Here is a 19840-nt window from a genome sequence, read left to right as displayed (position 1 = left end):
CAAGATGCTAAATCCGCCACTGGACACCAGAGATTATTACTTGTCAACATAGGATCCTGACATGTTGCATGTTAAGAAGGTGGACTTTGTAGAGATTATTGCTTGTCAACAGAGGATCCTGACATGTTGCATGTTAAGAAGGTGGACTTTGTAGAGATTATTGCTTGTCAACAGAGGATCCTGACATGTTGCATGTTAAGAAGGTGGACTTTGTAGAGATTATTACTTGTCAACAGAGGATCCTGACATGTTGCATGTTAAGAAGGTGGACTTTGTAGAGATTATTGCTTGTCAACAGAGGATCCTGACATGTTGCATGTTAAGAAGGTGGACTTTGTAGAGATTATTACTTGTCAACAGAGGATCCTGACATGTTGCATGTTAAGAAGGTGGACTTTGTAGAGATTATTACTTGTCAACAGAGGATCCTGACATGTTGCATGTTAAGAAGGTGGACTTTGTAGAGATTATTACTTGTCAACAGAGGATCCTGATATGTTGCATGTTAAGAAGGTGGACTTTGTAGAGATTATTACTTGTCAACAGAGGATCCTGACATGTTGCATGTTAAGAAGGTGGACTTTGTAGAGATTATTACTTGTCAACAGAGGATCCTGACATGTTGCATGTTAAGAAGGTGGACTTTGTAGAGATTATTACTTGTCAACAGAGGATCCTGACATGTTGCACGTTAAGAAGGTGGACTTTGTAGAGATTATTGCTTGTCAACAGAGGATCCTGACATGTTGCATATTAAGAAGGTGGACTTTGTAGAGATTATTACTTGTCAACAGAGGATCCTGACATGTTGCATGTTAAGAAGGTGGACTTTGTAGAGATTATTGCTTGTCAACAGAGGATCCTGACATGTTGCATGTTAAGAAGGTGGACTTTGAAGAGATTATTACTTGTCAACAGAGGATCCTGACATGTTGCATGTTAAGAAGGTGGACTTTGTAGAGATTATTGCTTGTCAGAGGATCCTGACATGTTGCATGTTAAGAAGGTGGACTTTGTAGAGATTATTGCTTTGGTTATCAACTGCACGGCGCAAACAGAGAGTGCGGCTGAAAGTTTTTTGGGACTCGGAGGCACTACAAGGAATCCTGTCGATGAATGCTCTGCCCTCACAGGCACCTGAGCTTGTGTTGATGGGAAGGGCCTATAAGTATTTCAGTCAACACCTGTTGTTTACTAAGCATGTGACAAATACAATTTGATTTGAACTATGAACTACTTATTTTTTTACTTTCCCGCAATGGAATTTTTGTTTAACTTCACTGTACAGTAGGTGGCGACAATACACCAGTAGGGTGTAGTCTGCCATTAAACCTCGAAGAAGAAGCATCGTCACCACTTTGTCAAAGATTTTTTATAAATAACCCAAGATAGACCAGAGCCTATCGTTTCCAATGGGAGCAAATTAAGCATAGTGGGTAGAACAAGCAAGGAGCTCACGAGCTGTTGAGATCCTATTAGCGTGTTCTGGCATTTATTTGCATAATTCCGTTAGGGGACGCCTGTTTTGTGAAGTGCGCGTATGCAATAAGAAATGTTTGTGTTAACTTTGGCAAAGGGTAAAGTCTACAAAACACAGTCCACTCTGTTTGTTGCAGATTCTAGTTTTGGAAACAGAAAACTGTACGGAGAGCAAATGTTTCATCAATCAGGACATTTGCAGAATGTCGGTCAAAATCCATCTCCCTTGAAAATCTTCTACCACTGGGCTTCCTCTCATCACCATTGGTAGTAAGTGGAAACGCCAACCGATGCTTCCATTTACACATCCGGTGAAATATCTGTCTTGCTGTTCTGTGTGTGACTTGACTGCTGAACTGTACGAGTTGCCGTAGCACTCTTCCTCCTGCTGGAAAGATGGCGGCAGCGCACACCCGGGCGAGCCCCAATTCTGCAGGCGAAAAAAAATCTTAACAGAAAGACACTTTTCGCCCATCTTTTGCAAAAGGAAAACGTGCAAACATCTATTAAACTTGCATGGTCATGGGTGGTCTCATGCACCACTAGAACCGAGCATTCCTCGACCTGCTATGGAGCCTCCGGATAATAGCGAACCTATCAGGTAGGCGAATAATCAGTGCTACTTCGTGAAAAGAAGCTACACCGCCGGGGCTTCGCCTGCTGCCACTTTGTGAGCTGAATGTGACAACCCACGCGGGTCAATTGGCGCGCTTGTGCGTCTAAAGGCAAACTACTGTCACAAAGTGGTCTGCGTGCCGGTGCAACGTTTTTGCAGCGTTAAAAGTTGCAAAGTTTTTGGGGAGATACATCTGTTCTCTGAAATATCACTTTGCACTGTGTTTCAATTTGTTGTGGAATTATTGGAGGGATGGAGGAAATACTAACCTTTTGAAAGAGGTAACTAACTATTTTTGATTTCGCATTCGATTTGCAACATCGAAAGGCAGCTACCTAGCAACTTGCTAGGCTAGCTATGTGGCTAACGTTACTTTAACGGGTCGTTGAGTTTATTCAGATTTGTCAGTTGCAAATTAACATTGCTCATTTTTCTTGCAAAGTTTGGTAGCTATTAGCGTTCGTCAGGATTGTTTCAACATTTTCTACATGTACGGTATGCACGAACTTCAATATAACTGTATTTGAAACATTAAGTTACATGTTTTATAAATTTTCTTGAATTGTTAGCCAACGTTAGCTAGCTAGTTATAGAAGCTATCTTTAACCAGTTAACGTTAGATAGGCAGTTCGCTAACTTACTACGCTAGGCTCCACGTCATAACTAGTTATATTTGCTGGGGACATGCATTTTATGACAGTGTTGTACTTGCAGCCAAAAAAGTAAGTAAGAATTCAGTGACTAGGCTGATATGCTGTGTTGTTAGCTATGACTTGAACTGAGAAGATAGGGAAACTACTGTTTTGGAATGTCTTATTTAGCTTTCCAAGAAATCAAAACTGTTCTCAGCACAGTAGGAAAAGCACATAGCTATGTGCTGCCAACACTGGCACATGAACATGATCTCGTTCTAGCAACGGTTATGAAATTTCAAAACCTTTTTGTGGAACATGGTTAGCTTACTAGCTACAATAGACCACTGATTGCTTAGGTTGATTGAACAGTTATATTATATGCTAAATTACACACCCATGAATTTCGTGCTTGCTGTTGTATGTGTGGTGATCATCATGTAAACATTGCAAATCACCAAGGGGAAAAATATTATTTCCAAGCTTGAGCTAGTTGACAGGGGACTGGTATTGCCGGATATACAATGATGCCTGCTCTTTGTTCAGGAGAGAGAATGTTGTTAACGTGTTTTCTGCCTTAAGCTTTTCAGATGCCATTTGTTGTTAGCCAGGGATTGCATGTACAGTCGGTGTGTGCTCTGTATTCCACTGGAAAACGGCCTCTGAGTTATTGCTTCCAGTTGATTTTACTGCCAGTGGAATGCATGTTGTGGAATGTTTTTGTTCTATGTGCATCTCTTTTGACCCCACACGACGTCATTGGGTTTGTTTGCCCCTGACTCTTGGCGACAGATTCTCTGGAATCCAATGTTATGTCTCTCTCTCTTGAGGCATGCAAGAGTGCCTGGCCTACACTGCATGGGGGACTGAATTTAAATGGATAGAATGATGTTCAGAGTGCAAAAATGTGTTCAATGCTTTAGTGTGGTTCTTGATTGTCTGTGTCATCACTTTGATCATACTGGTTGGCTGTGTTTTCAATCCAAGTCTCCTTTGCAAGCACAAACACAGACTTGAATATCTAGTCACTGTACTGCTGCTGTCAGACTAGCCTGGTCCCACATATCTTTGTGCTCTTTCCAACTCCATTGCACTCCTTGTCAAGCCGAACATGGCATGACAATTAGGTTGTTTTCACACTTGGTCCCTTTCAGGCAAGTTTTGTGAACTGTGTGGTTTTTTTGGTTTTTTTTGTGTGCGGTGTGAACACTTTGAGCCTCAATGTGAACCGAACTATCTCGAGAGGTGGTCTTTCTGTTTGCTTGAATTCCGCAGTCCTGTTCCCTTTTTGTAGGACAACGTGAACACAAAGCTCCCCAGGTTCGCTTGTCGTTGTTCCCCCACACTAGACTACCGCAACACCGTTCCCCCTACCATAAACCCTCATATTGGTGTCCCAAAAGGAGAAGATAATGTGCAGATTAGCAGGGGGAAAAAAGTGCTGTTTTTGGATATTGATTAGCGATTGTCAAGGATGCACATAAATTCCCAAGTAAACTCAGCAAAAAAAGAAACATCCTCTCACTGTCAACTGCGTTTATTTTCAGCAAACTTAACATGTGTAAATATTTGTATGAACATAAGATTCAACAACTGAGACATAAACTGAACAAGTTCCACAGACATGTGACTAACAGAAATTGAATGTGTCCCTGAGAAAAGGGGTGGGGGTCAAAAGTAACAGTCAGTATCTGGTGTGGCCACCAGCTGCATTAAGTACTGCAGTGCATCTCCTCTTCGTGGACTGCACCAGATTTGCCAGTTCTTGCAGTGAGATGTTACCCCACTCTTCTACCAAGGCACCTGCAAGTTCCCGGACATTTCTGGGGGGAAATGGACAAAGCCCTCACCCTCCGATCCAACAGGTCCCAGACGTGCTCAATGGGATTGAGATCCGGGCTCTTCGCTGGCCATGGCAGAACACTGACATTCCTGTCTTGCAGGAAGTCACGCACAGAACGAGCAGTATGGCTGGTGGCATTGTCATGCTGGAGGGTCATGTCAGGATGAGCCTGCAGGAAGGGTACCACATGAGGGAGGAGGATATCTTCCCTGTAACCCACCTCCAAATCGATCCCGCTCCAGAGTAGAAGTCAACCGGTTATGATTTTTCAACGCCGATACTGATTATTAGAGGACCAAAAAAAGCTGATACCAATTAATCGTCCGACTTTTATATATATATTTGTTATATGACAATACTGAATGAACAATCAACCCTTTTATTGTAACTTAATATAATACATCAATAAAATCTATTTAGTTTCAAATAAATAATGAAACATGTTCAATTTGGTTTAAATAATACAAAAACAGTGTTGGAGAAGAAAGTAAAAGTGCAGTATGTGCCATGTAAAAAAGCTAACGTTTAAGTTCCTTGCTCAGAACCTGAGAACATATGAAAGCTGGTGGTTCAACATTCCCAGTTCTTCAATATTGCCAGTTAAGAAGTTTTATGTTATAGTTATTATAGGAATTATGACGCGTCAACTATTTCTCTCTACCATTTGTATTTCATATACCTTTGACTATTGGATGTTCTTATAGGCACTTTACTATTGCCAGCCTAATCTCAGGAGTTGATAGGCTTGTAGTCATTAACAGCACTGTGCAACAAGCATTGCTGAGAGCTGCTTAATATTGTAAAATCCAGGAACTATCATTTCGAAAACAAAACGTTTATTCTTTCAGTGAAATACGGAACCATTCTGTATTTTGTCGAACGGGTGGCAACCCTAAGTCTAAATATTGCAGTTACTTTGCACAACCTTCAATGTTATGTCAAAATTATGTAAAAATCTGGCAAATTAATTACGGTCTTTGCTAGGAAGAAACACAGCTCGCAACGAGCCAGGTGGTCCAAACTGTTGCATATACCCTGACTCTGCTTGCACTGAACGCAAGAGAAGTGACACAATTACCCTAGTTAATATTTCCTGCTAACATGCATTTATTTTAACCAAAATATAAAGGTTTAAAAAAATATACTACTGTGTATTGATTTTAAGAAAGGCATTGATGTTTATGGTTAGGCTTTTTTCCCCAGAGTTCACTTTAAAGAGGACTCCGATCGGTTCTTTTAAAGAGGACCATGTGTGAAAACACCCTTTTAGTGACAAGGAGTTGGCATTATGGCACAGACTGGCATTCAGGCTTGCGTCAGACTGTCAGTTGCTACTGATGTAAATTCTTATAGGGGCGTTCCAAATGTCAAGTCAAAAGTAGTGCACTAATGTAGGGAATAGGGTGACATTTGGTATGTAGAGTAAGCATACCTATTAAGCCCATGTACCCATTAAGCCCACTTCCATCTTTGGATTCAACTAAACTAGAAAACAAACATTTTCTGCCGTTTCAACTAATTCATATGCTTTTCTACAACTTTTTTTTATTCTAAGCCAATCAGATGTTTTAACTTATTGACAATTGTGTGTGTGTTACCAATTTCAAAGCTGCAAAAATACAGCAGGCAATTATAGACACCGGCCATCTTGGAGTCATCTAAACGCATAAATAGCATTATAAATATTCACTTACCTTTAATAATCTTCATCAGAAGGCACTTCCAGGATTCCCAGGTCCACAACAAATGTTTTGTTCGATAAAGTTCATCATTTATGTCCAAATAACTCCATGTTGTTTGCGCGTTCAGTAGGCTACTCAAAATGTGACGACGAAAGTCAAAAAAAAGTTCTATTTACGTTCGTTCAAACATGTCAAACGTTGTATAGCATCAATCTTTAGGGCCTTGAGAACGTGAAACTTCAGTAATATTCCAACCGGACGTTTGCATTGCCTTGAAAAACGCAGGGGATTTCTCACATGAACGCACCCTATGAACTGATGTGATATTCAGGGCACCTGCTTACCAGCGTTCTCCTTCGGCCTGTGTTTACCGCAAACGGCTCAAACTACTTTCTAAGACTGTTGACATCTAGTGGAAGCCTTAGGAAGTGCTATTTGAGTCCTAACTCACTGTGTGTCAGAAAGGCAAGGACTTAAGAACTACAGGAACCAGATTTTCATTTCCTGGTTGGATTTCTCTCAGGTTTTTGCCTGCCATTTGAGTTCTGTTATACTCACAGACGACATTCAAACAGTTTTGGAAACTTTAGTGTTTTCTATCCAAATCTACTAATAATATGCATATCCTAGCTTCTGAGTTTGAGTAGGAGGCAGTTTAATATGGGCACGTATTTCATCCGAAAGTGACAATACTGCCCCCTAGCCCTAAAAGGTTAAGGCCAGTATGCTCCAGTTAAGGCCAGTATGCTCCAGTTAAGGCCAGTATGCTCCAGTTAAGGCCAGTATGCTCCAGTTAAGGCCAGTATGCTCCAGTTAAGGCCAGTATGCTCCAGTTAAGGCCAGTATGCTCCAGTTAAGGCCAGTATGCTCCAGTTAAGGCCAGTATGCATTGAAACACATGGGGATAGTTTGTTGATATCCCTAATATTCAATGAACATGAGCATACATTTTTGTTCAAATTTTAAGTTGATTTAAAACAAACTACAGTTGTGCATCTACCCATGGTGCCTTTACAAAGATTTGAAACAATTAGGAATAATTATACTCCAAGACATTTGGAGCCGACAGGTAGTTGTTGATGCAGAATGTTAGGGTTGAGGGATATCAGAGATACAAAAACCTACAGGTGGTGGATAAAAATGCAAACAAATGAGAGAGAGAGAAGATGATGACTATTGGGAGACTACTCATGCACTTTTGGGTTGGGGCATTGTCATATTGTTGTCTTTCATTCATCCAGGTGATTCTGTTTGGTCCACCTGTACTTTATTTAATACAAGGTAGAGCGGGAGATTTGAAACGGTCTTCAGATACGCTTTAGGAAGATGAGTTGAACTAATTAACAAGAAAATAGCAGTACTGCAAATGTGAATTAGCTTTCAGATAATTCCTAAACCGTTGTATTCTGGTCTTTGTTGCATGGCTTCTTATCTACAGAGGGCCAGTGTGGGTGCAGGTTTGTGTTCTAAGCAATAACACACCTGATTCGACTAATGTCTTGATTGAAGTCTGATTAGTTGAATCAGGCGTGTACTGGTCAGCAAGAACAAAAGCCCTAGTCCACATTGTTCTCTGTGGATACGGTTGGACACTTCCTGTTTTAAGCGCTACTTTCATGATGAATAGCAATGATCATTTTATTTGACCTTTAGGGGTGATTCATATAATGTAACTTTATGTAAGAAGTGTCAGTTTGTAAGTTTTGAACATTGATTGTTTAAGAGGTGGGCTTATTTGGAACACCCATGGGCTTAAAGCGTACAGTCGGTACCCATTAAGCCCAGTTCGGACTTTTCACACATTTATCAAATATTTGTCTTATTAAAACACGTAAGTAAAGTCATAACTTCACAAGAGATTTAAATATTTGTCTCATTAAAACACAAGATTAATCTTTCATTTTATAATAACTTTTCTAACATATACTGCTCTCATTTTTGTAAGAAATGTCAACTCAGATTTTGGTGGGCTTAATGGGTATACTCGCCCTGCTCATGGTTATGCAGCTGCAGCGTATGGGTGGGGACTGGGGAAATTGAAGTTCCTCTCTTCCAGGAATCAGTTTGTGCACTGCAGGCTCATTGTATTTTTGTCCTAACTCATTGGCTGCATCCCACATAGCTCCCTATTACCCTTATAGTGCACTACTCTGGTCAAAATAAGTGCACTATATAGGGAATAGGGTGACATTTGGGACTAAGACATAAACATGCCCTGCAGGCAAGGCACTTACTGGAGGGCCCTCTGGTTTTGACCAATGTTTTTCCGGAGAAGCGGGGAAAACCTCAAAGGCTGGAACTGGGATTGCTTTGGGCTTGAATATTATAGCAATGATGTCATATTGTCAATAGTAGAGTTCCAAGTTCCAACAAAGCTGCCCTCTCCTCCCCCCTCTAGAGTCCCTGGCAGCATCCCAAATGGGGAAATGTCACTCTATTCCGTTTAAGTCCTGTTCAAAAGTAGTGCACTATGTAGGGAATTGGGTGCCATTTGGGACACAGCCCCCTCTCTGTCCGGCATGTGCAGAACATGGAGGGAGAGAGACAAACAAACACCCCTGTCCCTGACTGTGTAAGACAAGATCATTTGCAAACATGTTTAAATATGCATGCACAGCACTCACTATTAATTTCTCATGCCAACCATTGCAAGGACGAACAGGACAGATATTTTGTCAGTGCTTTCTTGCTATTTGGTCCTCTGGCTGGGCAAGTAACATTCAGGCACACTCGCATGCATTCCAGGGATTTCAGGATGTGGTGTAGTCCTGCGTAGAGGAGAGGATAGTCGCCTCATGGCCCGAAGCCTGAGGAACCTGTGGCTAGAACTCATTAATGCAACCCACATTCCCCCTGTGGCTGTAACACTCTGGAACCCCCCCCCCCCAGGCTAGCACTCCTAAACTTTGGCTGACACTTTGTATTTTTTTCTAACTTTTCTCATCTTCTCGCTCTCGCTATTTCTTTCTTTCTTGTCTCTCTCTCTCTCTCTCTCTTTACCCCTATCTGTCTCTCTCCCATAAACAGCTGCAGCACCTGTTTGTGCACGCATGAAAAAGACTGGTTGCGTGTCATGCCACCATGTGATTCAGGAAGGAAGGTTATTCAGACCATAATCATTACATGATTGTCTGTTTACATTGTGCCCAAGCTAGCACAGGTTGGTGTTAGCGTGCAGGGCAAGCTTTTCATAGTTTTACTTTAATTATGGTATCGTCAGCCAAGGCTGTGGTTGCAGGATGTTGAGTAGGCCTAGCTGTGTATGGACTTGGGTTGTAAGTGTACTGCTGTTTTTGTGTTACGTGAGTCCAGAGGTTGCACAGTTTAGACCCTCTGTTCTCCCATGGATCTAAAGCAGTGGCAGGGCATTCCAATCCAGGCTGTGCTGTTCTAGATTAACAGCTGGTCTCTCAGGGGATGCAGTGTTCTGTTTCAGTGTTGTCATAAGTATTGCGCAGCAAGTAGCACACAAATGATGACTGTTCCTTTTTGCAAAATGATTTTGCCCAGGGTTCAAGTTCATTCTTCATGTTATCATAACATGCTGTGGTGTGTGTACTGCATGCATGCACAGGTGTGGGCCTGTGCTGTGCACTGTGTGTGTGGGGTCCAATGTGTCTGTCCGGGTGGCGTCAGTCACACATTCTCACTGTTTCCTGAGCAGGGTGGGGTCAGGTCTGTTCTGTTTTCTTTTTGTTGTATTTTCCTTTTGGTTCGGATTCTGCTGTCATTCTGCTGGTCTTACAGAGAAGGATGTTGAGGAGCTACAGATGCATGCAACACAGGAACCGTAATTTCATAGATGACTTGCATAGAATAAAAAAGAAAAGCTCAATTGCACCCTTCAGTCTTTTAAAAGATGTAGCCTATGCTCTGGCATAGTAATGGATCTTATCTGAAATTACTCAGTTAACCTCTATGGGCAAGGCGGGACGAATTCGTCCCACCTACGTAACAGCCACCTGAATTCAGTGGCGCGATTTTTGAATCGTTTGAAATACTATTACTTCAATTTCTCAAACATATGACTATTTTACAGCTATTTAAAGACAAGACTCTCCTTAATCTAACCACACTGTCCGATTTCAAAAAGGCTTTACAACGAAAGCAAAACATTAGATTATGTCAGGAGAGTGCCCAGCCAGAAATAATCAGACACCCATTTTTCAAGCTAGCATATAATGTCACAAAAACCCAAACCACAGCTAAATGCAGCACTAACCTTTTATGATCTTCATCAGATGACACACCTAGGACATTATGTTATACAATACATGCATGTCTGTTCAATCAAGTTCATATTTATATCAAAAAACAGCTTTTTACATTAGCATGTGACGTTCAGAAAAAGCATACCCCCCCGCAAACTTCCGGGGAATTTACTAACAGTTTGCTAAATTACTCACGATAAACGTTGTTTTGTCAAATGTCTAGTCAGCATTTTCCGTGCTTGACGCCCAAGTGCTTCACTTTTTAACTAGCTAAAAGCAGGCTAGTTGGAGTCTGTGTACTTCCATTTGTACCACCGCACGGTATAGCAATGTATGAGTTGAAATATTGTACGCATGCGGTACACAGAACTCACCACAGCCTAGTGTGGCACCCCCAACGTAGTGTTGCGGACTGCTCCACTGACAATGAGTGACTTCCGCCAGAACACAATGAGTTTGTTGCTTCTGGTGGACACGAGGCGTCAGTCTATAGTGGCTTTTTTGAATTCACTTTTAGAAACATGAGTTTGGACAGGGTGTGGCTTCAGGCTCATGCAATGGTACCTGGAGAGCAGGCCAGCAGCAGAGAATAACCTCTCCACACTTTGCAGAGCAACAGGGGATGCTAAATACCCTTCGGGCCACTCATATTTTATTTTTCTATAGGTAGGCCTAAAGGTCTTTAGACAAGATAACTCTAAAAAAATTGACAACTCCTTGAAATAGGTCATATGTCAGGCCCATTGGGCCAAAATCTATGATAGCTTATTGTATAGATAATAGAACGAAAATGAGCAAAACTTAAGAGATTTGTTTTTAAATATATTAATACTACGATGACACACTTGGCTAGCTACCCACCTCGTTCCTGTGTTAGCATGATGTGTACTACATGCACATGCTTTCTGGATATCTTCAGATTCCACAAGGATTCTTTAGTTGTGGACACTACTGCACTCCCTCTTGGTCCTCATCTTTGTAAGTCACCTTGATTTCTGCACCTGTGTTTTCAGTTTCTTTCTGAAAATATTTAGTGAACTCCATGACAGTCCCTAAAGCAAGGGGCTATAGCAGCACACAAGTAGCCAACAAATGCATGCTATGATGTGAGGTGGGCGCCACTGGAGCGGTACTGAAGCGAAATTGGAGCTACTCCAGCTTTTGGGAAACTTGCTCCAGTCACATTGGGCGCATGCCTAGGCCTACCGGTGGTATGAATTTGGGACCCATTCTCCCACAACTGTCCCAGAGTTTTTGGGCTATTTCTTTCCCAACAAGCTGACTCATAGAATAGGTAAACTTTTCTACTATGAGGGATAGTAGATTGACATGGGCTCATAGGCGGCGTGTCCATAAGGCTAAGCTAAGCTTTTTCTAAGTGAATTTATATTGCCAAAATAATATAGCCTAATTAGCCTACTCCTGTCTATACAGAAATAAATACAATCTGTCAAAATAGGCTACTAAAGCCTGATTTTGCCACAGCTGGTCATTAGCTTCCCATAACTTCAAAATAAATAAGTTGTGGATTGTTTTAAATCGCATTGCCTACAGTCGGAAAGGAAAGGCAGCGGGTGCACCAAACAGATGCTTGTTGAGTTGTGATTTGTCTGTGAAAAGTAGTGGCCTAGCCAGGCATATCACAATATTTCAAAACTCAATCCCGGAAAACAGTTTGGAAAGCAAATGGCTATTGCTGTAAAGAGAAGACAACTAAAAGACATGAGTATTTTCATTATCAAAATTCTCAATTTAATTGAGCGATCAACACTAGGCCTTTAGCCTACAGTATCTTACTGGCACCAGTGGAGAGCATCAGCTATGTCCCCGGTCAGTGCTAATACGTTTTGTTTTTGGACAATTTCCTCCTCCAGCTTAGATGAACGTCATATTGTATTTGTCACCCCTTCTCATAGGCCAATTTATATGGACGTCATTTTTATTGATCTGTTTGTCAGTGTCGGCAGAGTAGGCTAACCTGTAATTTGTCCTATTTAAGAAGTATTCTGTTTAATGTCTCCAGCCATAAAGTGTAGTAGAATAGAATTGCATGAAATGTGTTTTTCCTGTGCAAAGAGAAGAATGTATCTGATGTAGTCTGTAGGCCATTCCTCAACGCCGATGGTTCTTAATATGAATTACCGTAATCTAAATGTGATTTATGTCATTCTGAGCACTATGGGTAGATGCCCTAATCAGGTTACGCACCCAATGCATATTGGTCTGGTAAATTGCTCAAATGTCTGGTAAATTTAACCTCTATGGGCTAGGTGGGACGCTTGCGTCCCACCTACGTAACAGCCACTTGCAGCCTGTGGCGCGATTTTCAAAACCTTAAAAATGCTATTACTTCAATTTCTCGAGCATATGACTATTTTACAGCTATTTAAAGACAAGACTCTCGTTAATCTAACCACACTGTCCGATTTCAAAAAGGCTTTACAACGAAAGCAAAACATTAGATTATGTCAGCAGAGTACCAAGCCAGAAATAATCAGACACCCATTTTTCAAGCCAGCATATAATGTCACCAAAACCCAGAAGACAGCTAAATGCAGCACTCACCTTTGATGATCTTCATCAGATGACAACCCTAGGACATTATGTTATACAATACATGCATGTTTTGTTCAATCAAGTTCATATTTATATCAAAACCCAGCTTATTACATTAGCATGTGACGTTCAGAACTAGCATACCCCCCGCAAACATTTTTACTAAATTACTCACGATAAACGTTCACAAAAAGCATAATTATTTTAAGAATTATAGATACAGACCTCCTCTATGCACTCGATATGTCCGATTTTAAAATAGCTTTTTGGTGAAAGCACATTTTGCAATATTCTAAGTACATAGCCCAGGCATCACGGGCTCGCTATTTAGACACCCGGCAAGTTTAGCACTCACCATAATCATATTTACTATTATAAAAGTTTGATTACCTTTTGTTGTCTTCGTCAGAATGCACACCCAGGACTGCTACTTCAATAACAAATGTTGGTTTGGTCCAAAATAATCCATCGTTATATCCGAATAGCGGCGTTTTGTTCGTGCGTTCCAGACACTATCCGAAATAGTAAAGAAGTGTCGCGCGCATGGCGCAATTCGTGACAATAAAATTCTAAATATTCCATTACCGTACTTCGAAGCATGTCAACCGCTGTTTAAAATCAATTTTTACGCCATTTTTCTCGTAGAAAAGCGATAATATTCCGACAGGGAATCTCCTTTTCGGCAAACAGAGGAAAAAAATCACAAAGGCGGGGGCGGTCGGGTCACGCGCATAAGCCCAGAGTCCTTTGATCGGCCACTTGAGAAAGGCGATAATGTGTTTCAGCCTGGGGCTGGAATGACGACATTCTGTTTTTTCCCGGGCTCTGAGAGCCTATGGAAGACGTGGGAAGTGTCACGTTAGAGCAGAGATCCTTAGTAAAAGATAGAGATGGAAAAGAAGTTCAAGAAATGGTCAGACAGGCCACTTCCTGTAAAGGAATCTCTCAGGTTTTGACCTGCCATATGAGTTCTGTTATACTCACAGACACCATTCAAACAGTTTTAGAAACTTTAGGGTGTTTTCTATCCATATGTAATAAGTATATGCATATTCTAGTTACTGGGTAGGAGTGGTAACCAGATTAAATCGGGTATGTTTTTTATCCAGCCGTGTCAATACTGCCCCCTAGCCCTAACAGGTTTTAAAATGCTGCATGTCAAATGTCCAGCCCCACATTTTCATAACGGAAACCCTGACACACACTGCAGCGGGTGCTCCGCCGAGGCCAGAGTCAGCAACCCTTATCAATCTGTCCAGGCAGTGTACTGTTGCCAGATTTCAATGATACTTTCTACAGTGGTCCTCAAACATTTTATAGTCCCGTACCCTTTCAAACATTCAACCTCCAGCTGTGTACCCCCTCCAGCACCAGGGTCAGCGCACTCAAATGTTTTTTTGCCATTTTAAGCCTGCCCCACACACTACAATACATTTATTAAACCTAAGAATTCGTTTTTTTCACAACCTGGCTCTTGGGAAGTGACAAAGAGCTCTCATAGGATCAGGGCACAAATAATAATCAATCATTTTGCTCTTTTATTTATCCATCTTACATATAAAAGCTCATTTGTTCATCAAAAATGGTGAATAACTCACCACAGGTTAATGAGAAGGGTGTGCTTGAAATTATGCACATAACTCCGCAATGTTGGGTTGTATTGGAGAGAGTCTCAGTCTTAAATCAATTTCCACACAGTCTGTGCCTGTATTTGTGTTTTCATGCTAGTGAGGACCGAGAATCCACTCTCACATAGGTACGTGGTTGCAAAGGGCATCAGTGTCTTACCCTGCCTTTGCAAATCGCGCTGTTATCTGGCAGTGGCTTCTGATTTTAAATTAAATTTTAACAGAACCGCTTGTTGCAAATTTGATGAGGCTCTCTTGTTCAGATATCGGTAAGTGGACTGGAGGCAAGGCGTGAAAGGCATAACGAATCCAGTTGTTTGTGTCATCCGTTTCAGGAAAGTACCTGCGTAATTGCACACCAACTCACTCAGGTGCTTCACTATATAACATTTGACATTGTCTGTAAGCTTGAGTTCATTTGCACACAAAAAATCATGCAATGATGGAAAGACCTGTGTGTTGTCCTGGTTAATGCAGGCAGAAAAGAGCTCCAATTTCTTTGCCTCAATTTTCTACCGCATATTGAATATAGTTGCAGAGTCCCTGTAATCTTAGTTTCAGATCATTCAGGTGAGTTAAAAACAGTTGTGTGAGAAACTCGTCATCATGCAAGCGGTCAGACAAGTGAAAATGATGGTCAGGAAAAACTTTAAGCTCGTCTCTCAAAAAAATAATACTTTACTCCTTGATAACCTGCCCACTTCTGTATGTTAAAGCGTTACATGGTCGCTGCCCATATCATTGCATAATGCAGAAAATAGGGGCCTTGCTTTAACCTGTTGGGGATAGGGGGCAGTATTTGCATGGCCGGATAAAAAACGTACCCGATTTAAATCTGGTTACTACTCCTGCCCAGTAACTAGAATATGCATATAATTATTGGCTTTGGATAGAAAACACCCTAAAGTTTCTAAAACTGTTTGAATGGTGTCTGTGAGTATAACAGAACTCATATGGCAGGCAAAAACCTGAGAAGATTCCTTACAGGAAGTGGCCTGTCTGACAAGTTCTTGTTCTTCTTGGCTCTGTTTATTGAAGACTGAGGATCTTTGCTGTAACGTGACACTTCCTACGGCTCCCATAGGCTCTCAGAACCCGGGAAAAAGCTGAATGATGTAATTCCAGCCTCTGGCTGAAAAACATTAGCGCGTTTGGATAGTGGCCGGTCAGAGTACCATCAGACTGAGGCTCGTGCACGAGTCGACCCCATGTTTTATTTTCTTTCGTCTTTGAACGTAAACACGCTTTCCCGGTCGGAATATTATTGCTTTTTTTACGAGAAAAATGGCATAAAAATTGATTTTAAACAGCGGTTGACATGCTTCGAAGTACGGTAATGGAATATTTCGATTTTATTTTTATTTTTTTTTGTCACGAAATGCGTCGTGCCCTTCTTTACCATTCGGATAGTGTCTTGAATGCACGAACAAAACAGAGGATATTTGAACATAACTATGGATTATTTTGAACCAAACCAACATTTGTTATTGAAGTAGAAGTCCTGGGAGTGCAGTCTGACGAAGAACAGCAAAGGTAATAACATTTTTCTTATAGTAAATCTGACTGGTCAGGGCTAAACTTGGTGGGTGTCTAAATAGCTAGCCCTGTGATGCCGGGCTATCTACTCAGAATATTGCAAAATTTGCTTTCACCGAAAAGCTATTTTAAAATCGGACATATCGAGTGCATAGAGGAGTTCTGTATCTATAATTCTTAAAATATTTGTTATGCTTTTTGTGAACGTTTATCGTGAGTAATTTTATAAATTCACCGGAAGTTTGCTAGTATGCTAGTTCTGAACCTCACATGCTAATGTAAAAAGCTGGTTTTTGATATAAATATGAACTTGATTGAACAAAACATGCATGTATTGTATAACATAATGTCCTAGGATTGTCGTCTGATGAAGATCATCAAAGGTTAGTGCTGCATTTAGCTGTGGTTTGGGTTTATGTGACATTATATGCTAGCTTGAAAAATGGGTGTCTGATTATTTCTGGCTGGGTACTCTGCTGACATAATCTAATGTTTTGCTTTCGTTGTAAAGCCTTTTTGAAATCGGACAGTGTGGTTAGATTAACGAGAGTCTTGTCTTTAAAATGGTGTAAAATAGTCATATGTTTGAGAAATTGAAGTAATAGCATTTGTAAGGTATTTGAATAACGCGCCACGGGATTCAACTAGCTGTTGAGTAGGTGGGACGATTTCGTCCCGCCGACCATAGAGAGGCTAACAAAGTTAACCATTTTCACTGTAGTGTCCAAAACGTCTTTCAAGCTGTCAGGCATTCCCTTGGCATCACAGGCTCTCGGTGGATGTTGCAGTGTACCCAAGTGGCGTCAGGAGCAACTGCTTGAATGGGCGTTACCACTACACTATGTCTCTCTGTCATGGCTTTTGCGCCGTCAGTACAGATACCAACACATCTTGACCACCAAAGTCTATTTGATGTCACAAAGCTGTCCAGTACTTTAAAAATATCCTCTCATGTTGTCCTGGTTTTCAGTGGTTTGCAGAAGAGGATGTCTTCCTTAATTGACCCCCCATAATCGTAACGGACGTAAACCAGGAGCTGTGCCAGGTCCTCCAAGTCTGTTTACTCATCCAGCTGTAACGCATAGAATTCACTGGCTTGTATGCAAAGCAGTAACTGTTTCAAAACAACTCCTGCCATGTCACTGATGCGTCGTGAAAGTGTTGTTTGATGAAGGCATTGTTTGTATAGTTTTTTGGGGCCTTTTCCCCCAGCATTGTCCCAGCCATATGCGCGGCAGCAGGAATAATTAAGTCCCCCACAATAGTATGGGACTTTCCTATCCTAGGCACTCGGTAGCTCACCATATATAAGACTCTTCTAGCCCCTTCTTATTAACCTTTCTGGGAGGCGTCCCACCTCGACAACAGCCAGTGAAATTGCAGGGCGCCAAATTCAAAACAACAGAAATCTCATAATTAAAGTTCCTTAAACATACAAGTATTATACACCATTTTAAAGATGCACTTCTTGTTAATCCAGCCACAGTGTCTGATTTCAAAAAGGCTTTATGGTGAAAGCACACCATACGATTATGTTAGGTCAGCGCCTAGTCACAAAAAACACAGCCATTTTCCAGTCAAAGAGAGGAGTCACAAAAAGCAGAAATAGAGAAAATGAATCACTAACCTTTGATCTTTATCAGATGGCACTCATAGGACTTCATGTTACACAATACATGTATGTTTTGTTCGATAAAGTTCATATTTATATCCAAAAATCTCAGTTATCGCGGCAATGTTATGTTCAGTAATGTTTTGCCTACAAAACACCCAGTGATTTTTGCAGAGAGCCACATCAATTTACAGAAATACTCATCATAAACTTTGATGAAAGATACAAGTGTTATGCATAGGATTATAGATAAACTTCACCTTAATGCAACCGCTGTGTCAGATTTCAAAAGCTTCACGGCGAAAGCACACCTTGCGATAATCTAAGTGCTCAGCTACCAAAACAAGCCATACAGATACCCGCCATGTTGTGGAGTCAACAAAAGTCAGAAATAGTGTTTTAAATATTCACTTACCTTTGATCTTCATCGGAATGCACTCCCAGGAATCCCAGTTCCACAATAAATGTTTGTTTTGCTCGATAAAGTTAATCTTTATGTCGAAATACCTCCTTTTTGTTCGCGCGTTCAGTTCATTATTCCAAATGCACAAGGCGCATGCACTAAGTCAAGAAAAGCCAAAAAAAGTTCCATAACAGTTTGTAGAAACATGTCAAACGATGTATAGAATCAATCTTTAGGATGTTTTTATCATAACTCTTCAATAATATTCCAACAGGAAAATTCCTTTGTCTTTAGAAATGAAAGGGAACGCAGCTGACGGCCGCGCACGTGATTTAGCTCATGGCATTCTGCCAGACACCTTGTTCAAACAGCTCTTATTCTCTCCCCCTTCACAGTAGAAGGATGAAATGACGTTCTAAAGATTGTTGACATCTAGTGGAAGCCTTAGGAAGTGCAAAATGACCCCACAGACACTGTATATTGGATAGGCAATCACTTGAAAAACTACAAACCTCAGATATCCCAGTTCCTGGTTGGATTTTTCTCAGGTTTCTGCCTCCCATATGAGTTCTGTTATACTCACAGACATCATTCAAACAGTTTTAGAAACTTCAGAGTGTTTTCTATCCAAATCTACTAATTATATGCATATTCTAGCTTTTGGGCCTGAGTAGCAGGCAGTTTACTCTGGGCACCTTATTCATCCAAGCTACTCAATACTGTCCCCAGATCCCAAAGAAGTTAATGGTATCTGTTGCTATTATTCATGTCTTACTACTCAAAAGTCGTCTTAATTCTTGTTTAAAAATGTGGCTTATTTTTCAAATTGTCATGTTTTGTTTGTAAATGTCTGCGCCGGAGTGAAGATTTCCCACGAGAAGGTAACGGTTAATATGATTGGATGTTAATTGTTTGACTAGGCTACCTGTATTTTGACTTTGTTATTTCGCTGAACACTAGATGGTTTAATTCGATTTTTGGCAGTGAAACTAGGCTACTCAGGCGAGGGGGGGGAAACTCACCCAAATGTATAGCCCCATTGGAAAAATATAAATGTACCGTTTGAAAATGTGAAGAAAAGGTTTTTAATAAAAAAAAGTGAATCACATTTTTATTTGGCACACGTACCCCAGTTAAGGAATACCTGTTCTAGAATAACCTGAGCCACAATCCCACCAACTCTACTAAATGTAGCCCCTTTGGGTGGTTTACACCAACTACAATCTGTCAACATGAGGCACAGCAGGTTTTTTTTCTTCTTCCAATAAGTAGGTTGGAGCGGCGAGAGCATGCTGCAGAGAGAAGGGATGGAAGAGAAGAGGGGGTGACTGCTCGGGAGCGGAATTTATGCGCCTACGACAGTTGGGGCAGTTGTTGCGTCTCATAGCAACCAAATAAACAAGTGGTGACGTCACCTGTTCCTCGGTCTGTCATTCCTGAGGGTTTTAGTCATCGCAGTCTGGACTGCCTAGCACTGCTGCACCTTATTTAAACACACACACGCCATACGTATGACATACACTGAGAAAAGTGTACACACCCTTGCAAGCTTAATTTGGCTACAACCCCTAGCATTAACTCCCAGACACATACGAAACCTAGGTAGAGGGAACACATTAACTCACACATACTAAACCTCGGT

General features: G+C 41.1%; 1 protein-coding gene across 4 annotated transcripts in view; it reads left to right on the top strand.

The window, feature by feature from the left end:
• Window positions 1-1815: 1815 nt before the first annotated feature.
• Window positions 1816-19840, top strand: part of LOC106589750 (mitogen-activated protein kinase kinase kinase 4) — a 101825-nt gene continuing 83800 nt past the window's right edge. For 2 of the 4 annotated variants that reach the window (XM_014180062.2, XM_014180061.2), the window contains exon 1: window positions 1816-2080. In XM_014180062.2, coding sequence (XP_014035537.1) covers window positions 2049-2080 — 32 coding nt within the window. In that variant the 5' untranslated portion in view covers window positions 1816-2048. The other 2 variants (XM_014180063.2, XM_014180064.2) reach the window with 2 other exon arrangements.

Source organism: Salmo salar, chromosome ssa28 (assembly GCF_905237065.1).
Source record: "Salmo salar chromosome ssa28, Ssal_v3.1, whole genome shotgun sequence".
Taxonomy (NCBI): domain Eukaryota; kingdom Metazoa; phylum Chordata; class Actinopteri; order Salmoniformes; family Salmonidae; genus Salmo; species Salmo salar.
This window is presented reverse-complemented; position numbering and strand designations above follow the sequence as displayed.